The following is a 20,004-nucleotide window of genomic DNA, read 5'->3' on the forward strand; positions in this document are numbered from 1 at the left end:
CAAGGAGTCCTCCTAGCTTGGCATTAGCCACAATTGAGCTGAAAATGTACTCCGTGTCATCATAAAGGGAGATAAAAAAGAGGGTCAATGTTGTTGACCCAAGTGCCCATCACTGAGGGGTGCTGCTGGTATCTGGGTGGCAGGAGGACTTTGTACCACTAGTGTCCAGCCACCCTCCCCCTCACATCATCATCCCTTTCTTCAGTCCAAATATCACCAGTCTGGCTAAAGGGAGACTCCAGAAGACCATGGCAAAGGCCTTGATAAAGTCCAGGTTCACCACATTGCCTTCTTTCCCCTTCCCTACTGCTTCAGCAATTTCTTTATTTTTTATGCCACATACCTGAAGATGGCTGTGGCAGGACTTTCCCCATCATGTCAGCAGGAGCAGAGGTGACAGTTGCAATTCTCCTCGCCCTTTTATTTAATTATTTATTTACTGTCATTCCATAAGATGCTTTTGATGCCTGCCTTTTCCAAGTCCCCAGAAATCTCTGAGCCAAACCTCTGACAGAAAGCCCAGTCCAGAAAGTCATGGTAGTGTGACATGGAGGAGAGGAGCATGTGCATTGAATCTGTGCAAGAGGCATGACAGAAATTTCACAGGGACAACAGGGGTTGTTTCTGGAGTCACACAGGGCAGCGTCAGGGCTCTGTGAGGTGCCTATGTCTGAGCTGGCCTCCCATGCTCCTCATACACATGGGGCTGTTGGGAGACACAGGTCCCTGCCTTGCACATCCACATGCAGTGCACTGCAGTGCCTGCAGTGTCCCTTTGGCTCCTGCAGCCACTGCCAGAGGCTGGGAGGCACCTCAGCCCTGCGGTGCCTCGCCCTGCTCTGCCCTCCTCCGAGATACCCCAAGGCATGAGGAATGGGCACAGAGACGTTCAAGGAAGCACATCCCAGAGCTGCCTTCAGGTGGCTTCCCAGGGGACGTTACTTGGTTTTGTGACACTATCTGTCCAGCTGGCCTTCATGAGACTTCTAGGAATAGCTGATGGCCTTTGTGCTCCTTCGTGTTCATCTCTCCACACACATATGATGTGCCTGCTGGAACCAGCATTGGGTTTCTCTTTCCATGTCTTCCATGCACATACATCAGGCCCTGCTCTTCTGGGAAATCCTATCCCCCGAAGAGCAAGTGAACAATGAGCAATGGCCTACTCAGTCATTGCTGAACCCCCTGCCCGTACACCCCACAGCTCTGAGCTTGTGATGGCAATCTCCAGAGTATGAAAAATGACCAAAAGATAACCTTGTTCCTGAAATGCTTTATGAGTCATATGCAGAAGACAATGGGCTTTTTTTTTTTTTTTTTTTTAAAGATTATCAGGTCTTATCAGGTCACTAGTTTCCTCAAGGCATCCTTGAGTTCCTGGTTCCTCATGCTGTAGATGATGAGGTTCACTGCTGGAGACACCACTGAGTACAGAACTGTCACCACAAGGTCAAGGGATGGGAAAGAGATGGAGGGGGACTTCAAGTGGGCAAACAGGACAGTGCTGACAAAGAGGGAGACCACGGCCAGGTGAGGGAGGCATGTGGAAAAGGCTTTGTGCCTGCCCTGCTCAGAGGGCATCTTCAGCACTGCCCTGAAAATCTGCACATAGGATAACACAATGAAAACAAAAGAACTGAAGAGTAAAGAAAAACTGAAAACAAGTAGCTCAAATTCTCTTATGTAGGCATTTGAGCAGGAAAGCTTGAGGATCTGGGGGATTTCACAGAAGAACTGGTCCACAGCGTTGCCGTGGCAGAGGGGCAGGGAAAATGTACTGGCTGTGTGCAGGACACCATGGAGAAAGCCACTGCCACAGGCAGCTGCTACCATGGTGGCACAAGCTCTGCTGCCCAGGAGGCTCCCGTAATGCAGGGGCTTGCAGATGGCAAAGTAGCGGTCGTAGGCCATGATGGTGAGAATATAAAACTCTGCTGTAATCAAGATGACAAATATAAAGACCTGTGCAGCACAGCCTTGATAGGAGATGGTCCTGGTGTCTCAGAGAGAATTGGCCATGGCTTTGGGCAGAGTGGTGGAGATGCAGCCCAGGTCGAGGAGGGCGAGGTTGAGGAGGAAGAAGTACATGGGGGTGTGCAGGCGGTGGTCGCAGGCTACGGCAGTGAGGATGAGTCCGTTGCCCAGGAGGGCAGCCTGGTAGATGCCCAGGAAGAGCGCAAAGTGCAGGAGCTGCAGCTCCCGCATGTCTGCAAATGGCAGCAGGAGGAACTCACTCACAGAGCTGATGTTGGGCATTGTCTGACATTGAACACAGTTTTCTGTTAAGGAGGAGTATGTAGAGCAAAATCAGAAAACCTCTCTGAGGAAAACCTATTTCAAGTCTAAAAGCACCCTCCAGCTCGAGCCTCTCTCTTTGCAGGAAAACCTTTCTGCAGCTCTCTTGCTTGAGCTGTGGCTGGGGCTGACTGAGAGTGGCACTGGGAGCAGGGGCTGGTTTGGGCTGCAGAGGAGTCCTTCCTGCTGTGCAGCAGAAGGAAAGCAGGAATGTGGGGGAAACTCAAGTGCAATCCACTTATCAGATCAATGAGCTTTGCAGTGTTGTTACAAGCAACTCTTCTGAAAACACTGTAGAGCAAGGTGTAAATTCTTTGCTTTATTTTCTAGTAGTTAGCCCTATAATTCTTAGGACGATGATCACACTTCCGTGTTTTTCCAAGATGAAAGTGGAGACAGCTGAGAGCAGAGAAGCCCCAGTCGAAGTGAGGCTGCACAGAATCCTCACCTCATTTCTGGTATACCTGATCAGAATCTCAGCTCTTCCCTCCTAGCCGGGGGTGCAGAGGCCTCACTCCAGCTGCCCACAGACAGCCATCCAGCAGCATGGAGAGCGCCTTAGCATGGAGGTGTCTTCTCCTTCAGGATCCTGGATAACACAAGTATGCCATGAGAGAGGTAAGACCTGACGGAGAGGAACATGCAGCCCAGGAGAACACCCCACAGAGAGAGTTGGATATTCACAAGCTGGGGTGTCCCAGTATCCCACTGCAGTGTCTGGAGGAGGTTTGGCCACCCTGCTTGTGAAAGACCAGGGGCAGCTGGGATATGGCACTCCAAGTGGTTTCTGCCAGACTTCCTCATGTTGCAGTGCAACCCAGAAGCAGTCTCAAAGCCTACTGCATTGCTCACTGCCCTCCCATAAGCAAGACCCAGGAGGAGACCCTTCCAGGACCTGCAGCTGCATGGCCCTGCAGCCAGACACTTACCTTGTCAAGGGCTGTGCAGATTTCTCCTGCAGGCAGCTCTCAGCATCCTCCCACTGCCAACTGCCTCCAAGCCCTCTCTCCTTCTCTCCTCTCCTTGTGCCAGCTGCGGTCAGAGCTCCCAGCCCTGCTGCACTGTGCAGAGGAGCTGCTCCTGGGCAGAGCTGTCTCTCTGCACCAGGGTCCTCTTGCCACGAGCTCTCTGTCCCAGGAGCCCGGCCCAGCTCAGCACCAGAGACCCAGCCCAAAGCATTGTAATGACTCCTCTGGTAGCTTTGGTGATGAGCCCATGAACCTCAGGCACTCAGAGACAATTGAAGACATCTCTCCAGAAGTCCAAATTAGATGCAAGTTTCCTGGAGTTTCCCCCTGAGGCGAGCACTGACACAGCCTCCCTTGGAGCTCGTTAGAGCAGAATATTGGAGGCAGTGAGGACAAGTAGACAAAGGCAATGTGAAGGTGACACTGAGGTGTAGACAAAGTGGATGTGTTTCACCAAGCACAAGGGTAGGCCTTGATGCCCACCCTCTGGGAAGGGAGATATTTTCCTTTCATACCTTGCTCAGGGCTCCCCCTGCGGCAGTAGGAGATGAGAATTTCTTTCTCTTCAAGTCCAGTCTCAACATCCTGAAGTCAATTTTGTAGCATTATTTCTTTGTCATGCCATTTTTCCCTACAGAGGAAAGCTAAAACATCTCCAAAAACACCCTTCAGGCAGTCTCAGGCTACTTTTGCTCTACTTGGATGCTCCATGCCACTGGGCCAGAGAAACCCAAGTCTCTCAGACACTCTATACACAGCAGGTGCTTTAGGCCCTGAACCCCACCTTGGCACAACCTCTCTGGGCACAGTCCTGCATCTCTCGTAAATGAGGAGCTACTCACTGGGACAGCCTTGTGCAGGTGGGGTAACACCATATTGGAGCTGAGTCTGATAACTCGTATTTTCTTGATGGACATGCTCCTCATAAGGCAGCTCTGTAGGATGCTGGCCTGGCTCCTGGTGAGCAGGCACCACTGTTCATATGGCATCCCTCATGGTGCTCCCCTCCTCCTCCTGGGCGCTGCTCACTCAGCAGGGTCCCCGTCTGCCCTGATATGTGGGGTTCCTCTTCCTCTTCTGTAGGACTAGGCTCTTCTCCTTGTAAATGTCAAGAGGTTTTTGTATGTAAGATCCTGCAGTTTCTCAAGGTTCCCCTGGACAAATGCCCCACTCTGTGAACTGTTAATGTCTGCAGGGAGATGTCTCATCCTAACTGTGCTGTCTCTCACAAGATAAAAGCATCAGCAGCTGCAGAGATTTTGGGCAGTAGAGGAGTAACCAGTTGAATGGAGCTCCAGCACAGTGTCATAGAAGGGTAGAGGATGGAAGGCTGCCAGATTCCACCTTTCTGTTCTTCTCATGTATGCTGTTATTTCTCGGAAGCTGAGTCCTAAATGTTGTTAGGCTGTGCAAAGAAAAAATTTAGAAGGGCCAAAGCCCAACTGGAGCTCAATACATCTATTACTTTTAAAGACAATAAAAATGTTTTTTGTTTGTTTGTTTGTTTTTTAAATATAAATACATAAGGAAAAAAAAAAAAGAGAGAGAGAGAGAGAGAGAATTAAGGGGAATCTTCATCCTATATTGGATGTGAGAAAACAGAATAAGAAGAGATGAGGAAAAGACTGAGGTACTTAGTGCAATCTTTACCTCAATATTTAGCAGCAAGACCAGTTGTTCCCCTTGTACTCAACCCCCTGAGCTGGTAGATAAAGATATTGAATAGAATGAAGCCCTCATAATCCACAAGGAAATGGTTAGAGAACTGCTATTCTGCTTCGATGTACTCAAGTCTATTTGGGCTCCACACATTGGTACTGAGGGAGCTGGCTGAAGTGCTCACCAAGCCTCTTTCCATCACTTGCCAACAGTCCTAGCTATCAGGGGAGGTCCCAGTTGACTGGTGACTAGCAAATGTGACAGCCATGTAAAAGAAAGGCCAGAAGGAAGATCTCGAGAACTACAGGCCTGTCAGTCTGACCTCTGAGCTGGGGAAGCTCATGGAGCAGATTGTCTTGAGTACCATCACACAACACTTTCAGGACAATCAGGTGTTGAAGCCCAGTCAGCATGGGTTTATCAAAGCCAGGTCCTGCTTGACAAATCTGATCTCAATCTATGGGAAGGTGATGCGTGTAGTGGGTTTATGTGTCAAGGTTTTGGTAGCAGGGAGCCATAGGGGTGGTTTCTGTGAGAAGGATCTAGAAGCTGCCCCATGTTTGGGAAGGGCCCCACTGCTGACCAGAGCTGAGCCAATAAGCGATGTTGTTTTGCGCCTCTGTGAGAGCATATTTAAGACAGGGAAAAAAAAGCTGCGGCACACAGCAGCCGGGAGAGTGAAGGGAGTGAGAAAACAGCCTTGCAGGTGCCAAGGTCAGTGCAGAAGGAGGGGGAGAAGTGCTCCAGGCTCCGGAGCAGAAGTCCCCTGCAGCCTGTGGTGAGGACCATGGTGAAGCAGGATGTCCCCCTGCAGCCCATGGAGTACCACGGTGGAGCAGGGTTCCATGGTGCATTCCGTGGAGGAGACCATGGTGGAGCAGGTGGCCCTGCACCGATGGAAGCTGCCGCCTGTGGAAGATCCCTGCCTGAACAGGTCCCAGGCTGGACCTGTATCCTGTGGAGAGGAGACCACACAGGAGCAGGTGACCTGGCAGGAGCTGCTGCCCGTGGGGGAGCCAGGTTGGAGCAGTTTGCTCCTGAGGGATGGACCCCGTGGTACGGACCCATATCTGGAACAGTTCTGGAAGAGCTGCTGCCTGTAGGAAGCCCATGCCGGATCAGTTCATCAAGGACTGTGTCCCATGGGTGGGACCCCACAGCAAAGGGGACGAGAGTGACCGAGAAGGAGCGGCAGAGAAGAAATGCTGTAGACTGATCATAACCCCCATTCCCCCGTTCCCCTGCGCCGCTCGGGGGGAGGAGGTGGAAGAGGGTGGATGGGGGGAGAAGGTGCTTTTGGTTTCTTTCCTTTGTTTCTCACTTCTCTAGCTTGTTAACAATGAGCAATAAATCTTACTATCTTCTTATGCCGAGTCTGTTTTGCCCGTTACAATAATTATTGCGTGATTTTCTCGTCCTTATCTCAACCCTTGGGCCCCTTTTCACATATTTTCTCCCCATTCCTCTTTGAGGAGGGGGAGTGAGAGAGTGGCTGTGGTGGAGCTCAGCTGCCCACTCGAGCAGAACTACAACAAAGCCTCTTTGGTATGGAGGATGACGGCTGAAATATAAATATGGAGAGGCCTGGCAGATTGATTACATCGCACTCCCTCAAACTCGCAATGGCAAGCGCCACGTACTTACAATGGTAGAAGCAACCACCGGATGGCTGGAAACATATCCTGTGCCTCATGCCACCGCCCGGAACACTATCCTGGGCCTTGAAAAGCAAGTCCTATGGCGACATGGTACCCCAGACAGAATAGAGCCAGACAATGGAACTCATTTCCGAAACAACCTTATAGACACTTGGGCCAAAGAGCATGGTATTGAGTGGGTGTATCACATCCCCTATCATGCACCAGCCTCCGGGAAAGTTGAATGATACAATGGACTGTTAAAGACTACATTGAAAGCAACGGGCGTTGGGACATTCAAAAATTGGGATACGCATTTGGCAAAGGCCACCTGGTTAGTCAATACTAGGGGATCTGCCAACCGAGCTGGACCTGCCCAATCAAACCTGTTACGTACTGTAGATGGGGATAAAGTCCCTGTAGTGCATGTAAGAAATATGCTGGGTAAAACAATCTGGGCTACTCCTGCCTCAGGAAAAGGCAAACCTATCCGTGGAATTGCTTTTGCTCAGGGACCTGGATACACTTGGTGGGTGATGCAAAAGAATGGAGAGGTCCGGTGTGTACCTCAAGGAGATTTAATACTGGGTGAGAATAGCCCATGAACTGAATTGTACCATGTTAATTACTATATAATACTGTATGTTATCACTACCATGACTACTATAGGTGACTAATTAGAATGTATGGAAAAGAGTGTAACCTGAGCATGACGTAAATGGTATGGAATAAGGGGTGGATAGATGTCCTGGTTTCAGTTAGAACAGAGTTAATTTTCTTCCTAGTAGCTGGTGGAATGCTGTGTTTTGGCTTAGGATGAGAAGAGTGCTGATAACATCCCGATGTTTTAATTGTTGCAGAGCAGTGTTTCTACCAAGCCAAGGACATCTCAGCCTTTTGCTCTGTCCTGCCAACAGGCAGGCTGGGGGTGCAGTAAGAGCTGGGAGGGGACAGACCCAGGACAGGTGACCCAAACTAGCCAAAGGGGTATTCCATACCATCTGACGTCATGCTAAACAATATATAGGGGTGGCTAGCCGGGGGGAGGGGGCCGGACTGCTCGGGGTTAGGCTGGGCATCGGTCAGCGGGTGGTGAGCAATTACATTGTGCATCACTTGTTTGTGCATATTATTAGTAGTAGTATTATTATCACCTTTGTATTATTATTATTATTATTATTATTATTATTATTATTATTATTATTATTATTATTATATTTTATTTTTGTTATTATTATTTTCCTGTCTTATTAAACTGTCTTTATCTCAACTCACGGGCTTCACTTTCCATTTCTCCCCCCTGTCCCAGAGAGGGAGGGGGGAGGGTGAGCGAACGGCTGCGTGGTGTTTAGCTGCCGGCCAGGTTAAACCACGACACTGGGGAAGGGCAGGGCGAGGGGGACCTCCTCTGGCTGTATCTCTGAGGGGGTTGTGGAGGATGTGTAGCCAGGATCTTCAGCTGGGTTCAGGGTGGGAGGATAAAAGACAACAGCTGTGAAGGTGAAAGAGGAGAGCTTCAGGCTAAAAAGAAGGCAAAAAGCCTTCCCACCATGAGCTCAGCTAGGCATCACCCAGAGGCTGTGCAGTCTCCATCTTTGCTGGTTTTGCAAAATGCAACAGGATCAAGCCCTGAACAGCCTGTTCTGACCGTGCTTATGACAGCTTGGGCTGCAGGCCTCCTGAGGACCCTGTCAACATGCCTTATGGTCCTTTGACCTCAGGCCCAGTTTCTGGTGGTGCCAGAGGAGATGCTGTGTGGCCTGAATCCTCCTGTGCTGTAGGGGACCATCTAAAGCCAGGCAGGTGAACATCTCCTCTTCTCCCTTGGCTGTAACTGTAGCCTGGGAGGCACTGCCTCAGCCATCTCTGCGTTACACCTCCAGCTCCTGTCTTCCAGCTCTAAGCACCTGAAAGTCCATTGCCTGGATGTGCTCTGAGGTGTGGGAAGAGATCTAGGCTTTTCTGGGGTGTTAATTCTCTCCCTCTGCACGCTGCTCCTCTCAGAGACGGTCTCATTTTTCACTTTCTTTCCTACCTGGAGGGAAATGCATACTCTGTCCTGGCCATAAAGCTGAGCATGTTTACTACTTTTGCCACACTTCCACATCTCATGGATCTGTCACCTGGAAAAGTGAATATTGCGTGCATGTTCGTGGCCCTGCTTTCTTCCATCTGTGCAGCAAGGTCCACATCTCAGTGTTATGTACTTTTTTGCAAAGACTGTGAATGGTCATGGATATGCAAAGATTCTTTGGGGGGGGGGGGGGGGGGGGTTGGGCACAGGGCTTTATACAAGATGCAGAATGATCTTAATGGTGTTGGCCTAACAATACTAGAAATGCTTTGAAAATGTCAATAAAAGTAAAAAAGAAAACAAAACTAAACAGAAATAAAGTCAAACTTCTAAAACATTGATAATTTATGGATGCACATTTACAGCTTTTACAAACTTTGGTGATTCTGCTTTTCTTTTTTTTCATAGTTAAAAATGGCCAATATTGATGTTTTGACACACTGCCCAGCCTCCACCTGCAGCTCCTGAGGGCCTCTGGTCTCCCACAGCTCCTCTTGACAGCTGCCAGCCTCAGGCAAACACCTCCAGTACAGAGGGGCCCCTGAACCTAGCAAGGTCTGCCTGGAAAGGTGAACAAATTATTCCAACATAGGAAAGAAAATATAAATAAATAAATATATAAATAAAAGAGCACGTGTTCATCACTTCAAACACTCTGCCTAGAACAGTCCTTGTATGGCCATCCCTTGGGGAAGGTGAACCTCATTAGCTGCAGCTTGCACTGGGCACACAGCTGAGGAGATTGTTTTACTGTTTACTGAACTGCACCACACTTAACTTTGGTTGGTTTTCAATGGGGAGCAGTCCTTCTGTGCCTGCGTGCAGGCAGTTCTGTGGGGAAAAGGGATGGGAGTTGGTGCAAAGGAGCTGTAACATGCAGCTGCAGCCCTGACTGGAGAAGTCTGATGGGAGGAGAAGTGCTGCAAGTCCCAGGTGGCTCCTGAGAGAAATGGTGGGGCTGGGAAGGTGAGGAGCAAGGTTGCCCACAGAGTGCCTGGCCTCAAGGGACTGCCTTTCCAAGCTGACCAGACCTCCTTAGGAGACCCTCTGGATCAATAGCAAAGGGAGAGGGCAGGGAATTGAAATAAATCAATAAAGAATCCAGCTTGAAGGGAAAATTCCCTTATTATCAACTGCTCATTGAAATGTGCCTCATTCACTAGCTTTCTGAAATCTCCCCAATTAGACGTAAAAGCTCTGAAGCCTTGAAGGAACTGCTGGGCAGAAAGAGGACACAGGAGGGCTCTCTGCATTGTGCCGAGCCCCAGGGTGTATTTGGCGCTGAGTCCATGCACCTCTGATGCTGAGAGAAGATAGCGCAGGCTGTTCAAGAGGTTAAGGCCAGGAGAAATGCTGAAGGTTCTGGGAGTGTTAATTGGTCCCACTGGGGGCCATTACCACCACAGCTCCCCCATGGACTTGTTAGCAAAGGAAAGGGGAGGCAGTGATGATAGGCAGGCAAAGGCAAAGTAAAGGTGGCCCTGATGGCAAGGAAACCTTGATGTGTTTTATCAAAGCAAGCACCAAGGCCTGACACCCGGCTCTGGGAAGAGAGCTTCTGTCCCTCACGCTGCTCTTCAAGGGGCAGTGGGATCTGGGGTGTGTGATGGCAACTAAAGGACAACAGTACAACTCCAGTGCACAGGGCTGCAAGGAGGCCACATGGTTCCAGTGCCAGGAGCACCATGTGTCATCTCACAGGCTCCAGTGGCAGAGACAACAGCCAGAGCCACGGGGACAAAGACTTCTGCTGTGTCAGGGCCTTCCAGCCCTGTCAGTGCCCTTGGACATCTCCCCACAGGTTGTCCTATCCTGTCCCATGCCTGAACCATTTTCCCTGCAGCCTGGAGACATCCAACCTGCTTCCCCACCACAGCATCTCCCTACCCATACTAGGGACTCCTTGTGCTCATTGCCTCTGACTTGAAACAGAAGCCATGGGCTGAAGCAGACTCCCTCTGAGTCACCACAGCACTGCCCTTGGAGTGGCATTTCTTCCTCCTCATCACCACTCTGGACCTCCAAAACAGCCACTTCTTGGTGGATTTCCTTTCTCATGCTCTTTACCCTTACCCAAAATGTGCCATCATCTCTGAAAGCAGATTTCTGTCTGTCAGGAGCTCCTACAAGGGTGCCCTGAGCCTGTGCTTCACCAGGTCTAGGAAGCGCAGAGCTCTCAGCCTCCACACACATGACCCCTAGCCCTGTCTTGGCACACCTCCTCTGAACCCTTTCCTTTCCTCCCTAGTCCTTCAGAAAAGGAGCCTCACACTGGGAAGGCCTCTTCCAGTTATGGCCACACCAGTGTGGAGTCATGGAAGATGAGAAGTCCCTTGCCTGGGTGGACACACTCCTCCTAGATCATCCCAATGTGGATGTGACCATATCCGTATATAGCACTGCCGGCTCATATGGCATCCCTGGTTGTGCCCAAGCTCTCTCCTCCTGGTTGCTCTTCCTGAAGTCCGGTCTAAGCCTGCTGTGATGTATGGAGCTGTGCTGCCCCTGATGCAGAGCAGAGCATCACAAGATGGGAAAGAGAGGCTCTCTTCTCCTTGGAAAACAGAATGAGATTTATCCACCAAATCCCAGCGTTTCACAAGGTCGTCTGCAAGGAACACTTACTGTCAATGGACAAGTCTCAGGTTAGGAACCATGTAAAGAAACTGGGAACTGTGAGCAAGGTAGCCCCAAGCCCTGCCTGCCCTCCTCCTGCCACGCTCCATCAGGCGGCTGCAGCAGAGGGGACCCACAGCCAGCCCCTGGCTGGGCTCTGCCAGCCACCTCTCCAGTGCCATCCCTGCTGCCTTGGGGTGCTCTGTGAGGTGCTGGGTGACCTCACAAGGCCTGCTGGCCAGCACATCTTCTGCAGGGCAACCAGCAATGCAGCAGGGACCTCACCACAGCCCTTCCATTCCCCTCTCCTCCCCTCATTCTCGGCCTTGTCTCTGCTGGCAGGAGCAGCCTTGGGAGGGGCTTCCTGGCCTCCCATTGATACTGAGCTGAAAGGAGAAATAGTCTCTTCCTTGACAGAACAATGGCTTCAAATTTGAAAAGCTTCATTAGGAGATAGGTGAAACCTTTACTAGGTTTTGTTAGAAAGAAGGAAGTTCAGAAACATTCACCCCTGATGTTACTTTAGTCACTAATTAGTCAGCTTTATCTGTAAGAGCCTACAGACTTGTATCTCAGAATGAGGGCAAGGTGACCCAGGCCTAGAGCATGTGTCAGAAGATTAGGTGAGAAACTCATGCTATGCATATATCCTTGGATGTGTAACCACCTAAGCTTTGTATGCATGCCTGAGATGAAAGAATAAGAGAAGAAAGATTTCGATGGCTTGAGCATGGACAAGAACTGGATTCAACTAATGAACATAGTGAGGAAGACTACCGATGACCACCAGAGACCCCTGAAAGACAGGGGAAACAAATGTGCATGTGTCAGCAACACTTACTGATTTTAATGAGTTACAGGAAGTAGTATGAATATGTTTTGGGGAAATGTGATTAACATGTATGTTTTGCTTGTATATAATCCCTATAGCTCAAACAGTTCTGTAAGCACTGGAGTGATCCCCTGTGCGTCCAGGACCTCAATAAAAGAACGCCTGCTTTCTAAAACTCCAAACTGAGTCTTAGAGAGTTACTTTGACTGGCTTTTATAGTATCACCCTCGCCTCCTGCCAGCTGCTGCCCTCTGAGGATCCTGCTGTGAAATATGTTCATCTGATTCGTGTCAGTATGGAACAATGCTAGGGCCGCATGGTATGATGAATGTGACCTTCTGTCTTACATACCCTTGTATAACCACAAGTCTAAGAAAACCAGAGTGGTTAATGTATATAGTTCTTGTATCTTGCAAAGGAATGTTTTAGCAATTTGTGTCAATAGAGAGCTTGAAGGGAAATGTATTTGTAGGCTTTTCCTTGGAGTCTCTGATATCTGGGGGGTTCAGAATAACTGCTAACTGTTATGACTTTTGCATGGGACACTATGCAAGTCTCTGATATCTGGCCAGGAGATTAAGGAGCAGGGGAGAGCTGAAGAACAACTAAAAGACAAAGCTTGCAGGGGACACTGCACAAGTCTCTGACATACAGCCAAGTTGGACAAAGGAGAAGGACAAGAGGGAGGAAGACTATGAGCCTTCAGCACGAGAGAACCACAGAGACCCTCAGAGGGACCACCAGATACGCATGCTCCAGTAGGAGGGTTTGGATTCCAGAAACTAATTATAATAACCCTGTGGGTTTTTTTTTGAAGTAGTAATGAATTTGTATCAGCCTAGGAGCATAAAAATCATCCGCTTGATGTAACTGGTGTGCGTCTTGGTGGAGCAGAGACTCCCGGCGCACCCAGTGCTGCTTGCTTACCTGTATTCATTTAATAAATTGTAAACTTTGATTATAGTCCTATTTTGAAGGCTGAGCCATTTATTACACTGGTACAAACGTGGCCCCGCACCAACAGCACTGTTCGTGCTGCCTTTGCTGCCTTGCCTTGTCCTCTCCCTCGACTCCTTGTCTTTTCCAGGCCACACATTCCACACCCAAACGCATCCCTTTGCTGTGGCCACCCTCTCCCCTGCCCAGCGGGATGGCAGAACCAGGGCAGGACATGGTAGAGTTAGGCTGTGTAGCACCCATGCAGAGCACTTGTGGCAAAGTGGGAGCTGAGATTGGGTGGTGCAGAGGAGGCCCCATGCAGGAAAGATGAGGTTAAACACCAGCTTTGCAGTGTGTGTGTGGGGGGGGGCTGGTGTCCATCGTGGTTTTGCATGGGAGGCTTCTGGCCATGAAGGGGCAAGGGATGGGTTGACACAACTTCTCTGGGCAACCTGTTCCATTGACCACCACCCCCAAAGGAAAGAATGTCTTCTTTATACCTAATTTTAAAGCACCCTCTTTTAGGCCCCCTTTAGGTACTGGAAGGCTGCTATAGAGAACCAGCTTTCTCAGCCAGTCTTCACTGAAAAGTTGCCCCAGACTCTCTATCTTGTTTTTGGTCTCTTCTAGACTTTTTCTAATAATTCTAATACTTCCATGTCCTTCTAGAGTTTGGGGTCCCAGAACTGAATGCAGTACTGAAAAGCAGAGCTGAGGGAGAGAATCAACTCTGTCAACCTTTGGGCCAAACTTGATTGATGCCACCCAGAATGCAGTTGGCTTTCTGGGCTGCAAACTCACATTGCCAGCACAGGTTGAGCTTCTCATCCACCAGTACCCCAGGTCCTTCTCCCCAGAGCTGCTCTCTACTCATTCTCCACCCTGCCCCAATCCAGCTGCAGGACCTTGCACTTGGCCTTTGTGAACCTCATGAGGTTCCCACAGGAAAATCTCTCAATCCGGTCCGGGTCCATCTGCATATCATCCTTTCCCTCCAGTGTATTGACTGCACCACCCAGATTGGTGTCATCAGCATACTCACTGAGACTGCACTCAATCACACTGTCCATGTCACTGACAACAGTGCTGGCCCCAATACTGACTCCTGAGGAACACCACTCTTTACTGACCTCCACTTGGACATTGAGCTGTAGACTCCAGCTCCTTGAGGGTGACCATCCAGACAATTCCTCACCCACCAGGTGATCCATCCATCACACCCATGTCTCTTCAATTGAGAGACAAGGCTATTGTGTGGGACAGAGTCAAATGATTTGCACAAGTCAAAGTTCACGATGTGAGGTGCTCTTCCCCTCTCCACCAATGCTGTAAACCCATCGTAGAAGGCCACCAGGTTTGTCAGGTACAATCTGCCCTGTGTGAAGCCATGTTGGCTGTCACCAACAGCCACCAGTTTGCTGTCACCACCAGTCCAAAAGGCAGAGTAGAATGACATGTCAGAGAGAAGCATTTGCAATGAACCTGTGCAAGGAGGGTGACAAAAATCTCATGGGAACACTGGGGGTAATTACTGGAGTTCTACACAGAGAAATGTCAAGGCTCTGTGAGGTGCCCATATCTGAGCTGGCCTCGTGCACTGCTCATCCACACTGGGCTGTTCAGAGACACCAGTCCCTGCCTTACACATACACAGTACACTGCAGCGCTTGAAGGGTCCCTCTGGCTCCTGCAGCCACTGCCAGAGGCTGGGAGGCACCTCAGCCCTGTGGTGGGTGCATTACCTTGCTCTGTCCTCCTCTGAGATGCCCCACAGCATGAGAAATGGGCACAGGGACCTTGAGGGTTCAAGGAAACACATTGCAGAGCTGCATTCAGGTCTTGCACTTTGGACTAGACGGTCTCTGAAGGTGCCTTCCCCCTGGACTATTCTGTGCTATTCAGGCAGATGCCCCATGGTTGTTACTCTCAGGAAGAAAGGACCTGAAGACACTCTGCCCCACTGGCCTTCATGACACCCCTAGGGATAGCTGATGGCCTTTGTGCTCGCTCTTGTTCCTCTCTCCATGTGCATACAATGTGCCTGCAGGTAGCAGCAGCTGCAAAGGGTTTCTGTTCCTGTGTCTCTCCTGCACCTGGACAGGCCCTGCTCTTCTCCCAGCACATCCTATATCCCAGGGAGCCTTTGGGACTCTTGTTGAGCATGTTCTGATGTGACGGCAACTCTGAAAGATGATGTGAGCCTTCAGGCATGGCCCTTTTAGGAGGGAAATTCTGTTCTGGAGGCCAGCTGTGTCACTCATGTGCCAACTGCCTGTCCCTGCCTGCAGTCCCAGCACAGCCTCACAGCAGCACTGGCACCAAGCTACAGGAGCATCCAGGCCTTAAACCGCCAACAGGGCTCAGCAGGAGAGGGTGTCAGTGGCAGGAGAGCAGCTCTGCATGGACCCAGCGCTGGTGCTCCCAGGCTGGACTGCCACGACTCTTTTCCCCTCCACTGCTGCACACTGTCCCTGAAGCCACAGAAAATGTCTCAGAGGAAGGATATAAGACAAAAAGTCACTTTAATTGGTTTAAATACTCAAGCAAAATGAAGAATTATATTTCTTTGTGGAAAATATTTGATAAAATAAAATTGAGAAAAAGCAGAACACCAATAAAAACACAAGAACATAATACCCACTGGCTTCACCTATCATGATTTGCATTACGAGTGATTTAGAGAAGAAGGCAGGCAATATATTGCTGAAGAAAAACACCCAGTCATCACTTTCCACATGGCAACCTTGATCTCCTTGTTCCTCATGCTGTAGATGAAGGGGTTCACTACTGGAGGCACAACCAAGTACAGAAATGCCAGAACAACATCCAGGGAAGGGAAGGAAATTGATGGGGGCTTCAGGTGGGCAAAGATAACTGTGCTGAGAAAGAGGAAGACCACAGCCAGGTGAGGGAGGCATGTGGAAAAGGCTTTTTGCCTGCCCTGCTCAGAGGGCATCCTCAGCACAGCCCTGAAGATCTGCACATAGGACAGCACAATGAAAACAAAACAACCCCCAAATAGAAAAGCAGTAACTGTAGTAAGTTGAACTTCCCTTATGTACAAGTCTGTGCAAGAGAGCTTGAGGATCTGGGGGATTTCACAGAAGAACTGGCTGAGAGAATTGCCACAGCAGAGGGGCAGGGAAAATACGTTGGCAATGTGCAGCACAGCTTGGAGAAAGCCACTGCCCCAGGCAGCTGCTGCCATCTGGGCACAAGCTCTGCTGCCCAGGAGGCTCCCGTAGTGCAGGGGCTTGCAGATGGCAATGTAGTGGTCGTAGGCCATGACAGTGAGAAGAGAAAGTTCTGCTAAATTCAAAATGTTATAAGAAAGAGCTGTGCAACACATCCTGAATAGGGTATGGCCTTGGTGTCCCAGAGCAAATTGGCCATGGCTTTGGGCAGAGTAGTGGAGATGCAGCCCAGGTCGTTGAGGGCAAGATTGAGGAGGAAGAAATACATGGGGGTGTGCAGGCGGTGGTCGCAGGCTACAGCAGTGAGGATGAGTCCGTTGCCCAGGAGGGCAGCCAGGTAGATGCCCAGGAAGAGCGCAAAGTGTAGGAGCTGCAGCTCCCGCGTTTCTGTGAATGCCAGCAAGAGGAACTCAGTGATGGAGCTGTTGTTACACATTTATTGCCCCTGAGCAAGGTAGTTTGTCCAAAAGAAGAAGTGACATTGTAAAATTTAAGGACTTCTCTGACCAAAATACTTTGTATGTCTCATAGAACAGTCACACACAACACATCCTTTCCCATTCCTTTCACAGGAAGAGCTTTCTGCAGCTGCTTGGCTTACTTCTGCTTGGTGTTTTGAGGGTGCCAAAAGAAGCAGGGGGCTGTGCTGTGGGCTCTGCAGCAGTCAGTCCTAGTCTACAGCAACAGGTAAAAGGGAACCCTAAGTGATCTGGGAAGTCCACTGGGCAAGGTCATCTCCCTTTCTGCAGGAATGGAGAAGGTCAAATAACTCCTCAAGAAACAGCAAAGGTGGCGTTGGTACAGTCTGTGTGCGGAGGTGTGTGAGGTGCCTCAGAGCAGCAGCAATGCTCGAGGAGCCTTAGTCTCTACTACAGATGCTCCTACTCCATTACCATCCTTCTGCCTCAGCACATGGGCAGGAAAATGAAGCAGATTCTAAAAAGTGCACTGCCTTCAGGTAGCTCTTGCCGGGCAGTTCTGCAGTGCAGTGCCCTAGGGAGGTGTGGGGCTGTGAGCAGCCTGCCCCAGGCAGCAGACTCTGGGCAGCAGCAGGACCCTGCCCTGCCCTGCGGTACCAGGGGGGCTCCTTCCACCCTCAGCTTCTCCCCGCAGCCCCTGGGCAGCTCCCCAGGCAGGCTGATTGTGGAGACTGGCAGGTAGCAGAGGCCCTGCCGCGGCACACAGCCTCTGGGGCACAGCAGGGACCCTGCTCTGCACCACAGCCCTGGGCACCCCTGCCTGCATCCCCGGCTTCACAGCCTGCAGCCGGCCTCAAGAGACAGGAGCCCTCGGGCCCTGCATGCTGACCCTGCAGCACACAAGCCCTGCATGCCCTTCAGCTCCAACACCAAGCATCCTCCTGACAGCTCCCATCAGCTGAGGGCTGGGCCAGCTCCAGGAGAGCCTGGCAGGGTGTGCAGTGGCATTGCCCTGCACCCAGAGACTTACCATGGGGAGGTGGCTGGGAAGCTTTCTCCCTCTGCCAGCTCTCCCCTGCCTTCCTATTCCAGGCTGCCCTGAACCTCTCTCCCCCTTCTCTCCTCTCCCCATGCCAGCTGCACGCAGTGCCCCCAGCAATGCTGTGCCTGGCAGAGGAGCTTTATCTGGGTGGCTGAAGCAGCTTCTCAAGTAGTCCAAGTCTGATGCAAACTCCAAAGCCTCTCACAGTGCTAACGGTCCCACTGAGGGACATTACTGTCAAGGCCTCCCCATGGACTTGTTAGAGCAGAAAAGGGCAGGCAGTGAAGACGGGGAGACCAAGGCCCAGGAAAGGCCCTGATGCTGAGGAAACCTTGATGTGTCCCATGAAGTCCAACAGTCGGGCCCTGACCCCAACCTCTGGGAAGGGAGATGCTGTCCCTCCAGTGGGGTTTAGGGCTCTTCCTGGGTCAGTGCACGGTGGGTAAGTGCCAAGTACAAGGCTACAGGAGGACATCTCCCAGGCTCCTGGAGGGGGATGAGAAGGCATTGAGGCCCTACTGCTGTAAGGATGAGGTGTCTCCTCATAGGCATCACTGACGGAGACAAGGGCCAGAGCCCAGCAGACAAAGCTGTTGGCTCTGTCGGGGGTTTCATCTTGCAAAAGATACTTGACAATAACCACCACACGCTGTCCTATTGTCCTGGTTTCAGTTAGAACAGAATTAATTTTCTTCCTAGTAGCTGGTGGAATGCTGTGTTTTGGCTTAGGATGAGAAGAGTGCTGATAACACCCCGATGTTTTCATTGTTGCAGAGCAGTGCTTCTACCAAGCCAAGGACATCTCAGCCTTTTGCTCTGTCCTGCCAACAGGCAGGCTGGGGGTGCAGTAAGAGCTGGGAGGGGACAGACCCAGGACAGGTGACCCAAACTAGCCAAAGGGGTATTCCATACCATCTGACGTCATGCTAAACAATATATAGGGGTGGCTAGCCAGGGAAGGGGGCCGGACTGCTCGGGGTTAGGCTGGGCATCGGTCAGCGGGTGGTGAGCAATTGCATTGTGCATCACTTGTTTGTACATATTATTATTATTTTCCTATTATCACCATTGTATTATTATCATTATTATTGTTATTATTATTTTGTTATTATTATTTTCCTGTCTTATTAAACTGTCTTTATCTCAACTCACGGGCTTCACTTTCCATTTCTCTCCCCCGTCGCAGAGAGGGAGGGGGGAGGGTGAGCAAACGGCTGTGTGGTATTTAGCTGCCAGCCGGGTTAAACCACAACACCTATGCTGTCACGTCTGCACCTGTTTCCCTGCAGGACTTAGATACCCACCTTGATCCCCACCTTGCTCTCACCTTGCTCTGAGCACCTTCCTGACTTGACTGATTTCTCTCAATCTGCCCTCATTAATCCATGAAACACAAAGCCAGGGGCTGATCCGGACATCCCTAGAGAGGGAGGGAGAAGGATGAGTGAACCTCTACAACAATTTAGTAGAGGTAAGAGGCTTCAGCTAATATTGATGCTGCTTTAACACAGAATTAAAACATTGATGTAAGGCCGTTAGCCAATTTTAAAGAGTAACCACTTTTAAAGAAAACCCACATTTGAAGAGTTTTAAAGAGTAATCCCTAAACCTAAATGCTACTCCAACACCCTGACAAGAATCCCTATTCTAATGCTTGAACTCAAAGTATTCCATGAAGCAAAACAGCCCATAGTCCTTTGCCCTTGCCTTTACTCTTGTCCTCACCCTAATCCCTGCCTTCAATACTAGCATTAACATGTTCCATTAAACCTAGACTTCTAGGCAGATGTAAAACAAAAAACTGTTCCACAAAGCTTGCCCATAACCTAACCACAGACCTGACACCCTAAGCAGAACAGCCCATCTGCTAAATTTCTAATCCAGAAAAGTGAACCCTTGTCTCTAAGGGACTAGAGAGGTCAGCTCTGCCTCAGGATCTCCAGCCCCAGCAGGTGGAATGTGACTGTGGCAGGGACTGTGAGGTCACTTCTGTCTCTGCAGTGGATAGGGCAGCAGCAGGAACGTGTCACAGAAAGGGACTGTGAGGTCACTTCTGTCTGAAGCTGACAGGTCAGCCTTGCCTTCTCCCTGGGATCTGTACTTTCCAGCTGACATCTGCCAGTGGCCCTGCTAGGCCAGCAGAAGGCACCTGGTTGGCATGCTGACTATGGGATCCCCTCTTCCTCCATACCCAGGAGGACCCAGACAGAAAGAAGGCCCCCATATGGGTTGTCCTGTCCCTTCTGCTTGAGTCCATGACTGGAGAGCAGGAGGCACAAAGCTTGGCTGTGTGTAGCCAAGAAGCTGCAAGAGCAGCAGCCAGCCCATG

At 50.4% G+C, this 20,004-nt stretch overlaps 1 protein-coding gene across 1 annotated transcript; it reads right to left on the reverse strand.

Annotated features, from left to right (window-relative positions):
• Positions 1-15,685: 15,685 nt before the first annotated feature.
• Positions 15,686-16,369, reverse strand: LOC311428841 (olfactory receptor 14C36-like; the record flags this gene model as incomplete). Its single annotated transcript, XM_084540098.1, has 1 exon — positions 15,686-16,369. One exon carries the CDS (start codon positions 16,367-16,369, stop codon positions 15,686-15,688), a length of 684 nt encoding a protein of 227 aa, XP_084396224.1.
• Positions 16,370-20,004: the final 3,635 nt, after the last annotated feature.

The sequence above is a fragment of the Aythya ferina genome (assembly GCF_964211825.1).
Source record: "Aythya ferina genome assembly, contig: HAP1_SCAFFOLD_158, whole genome shotgun sequence".
NCBI classification, from domain to species: domain Eukaryota; kingdom Metazoa; phylum Chordata; class Aves; order Anseriformes; family Anatidae; genus Aythya; species Aythya ferina.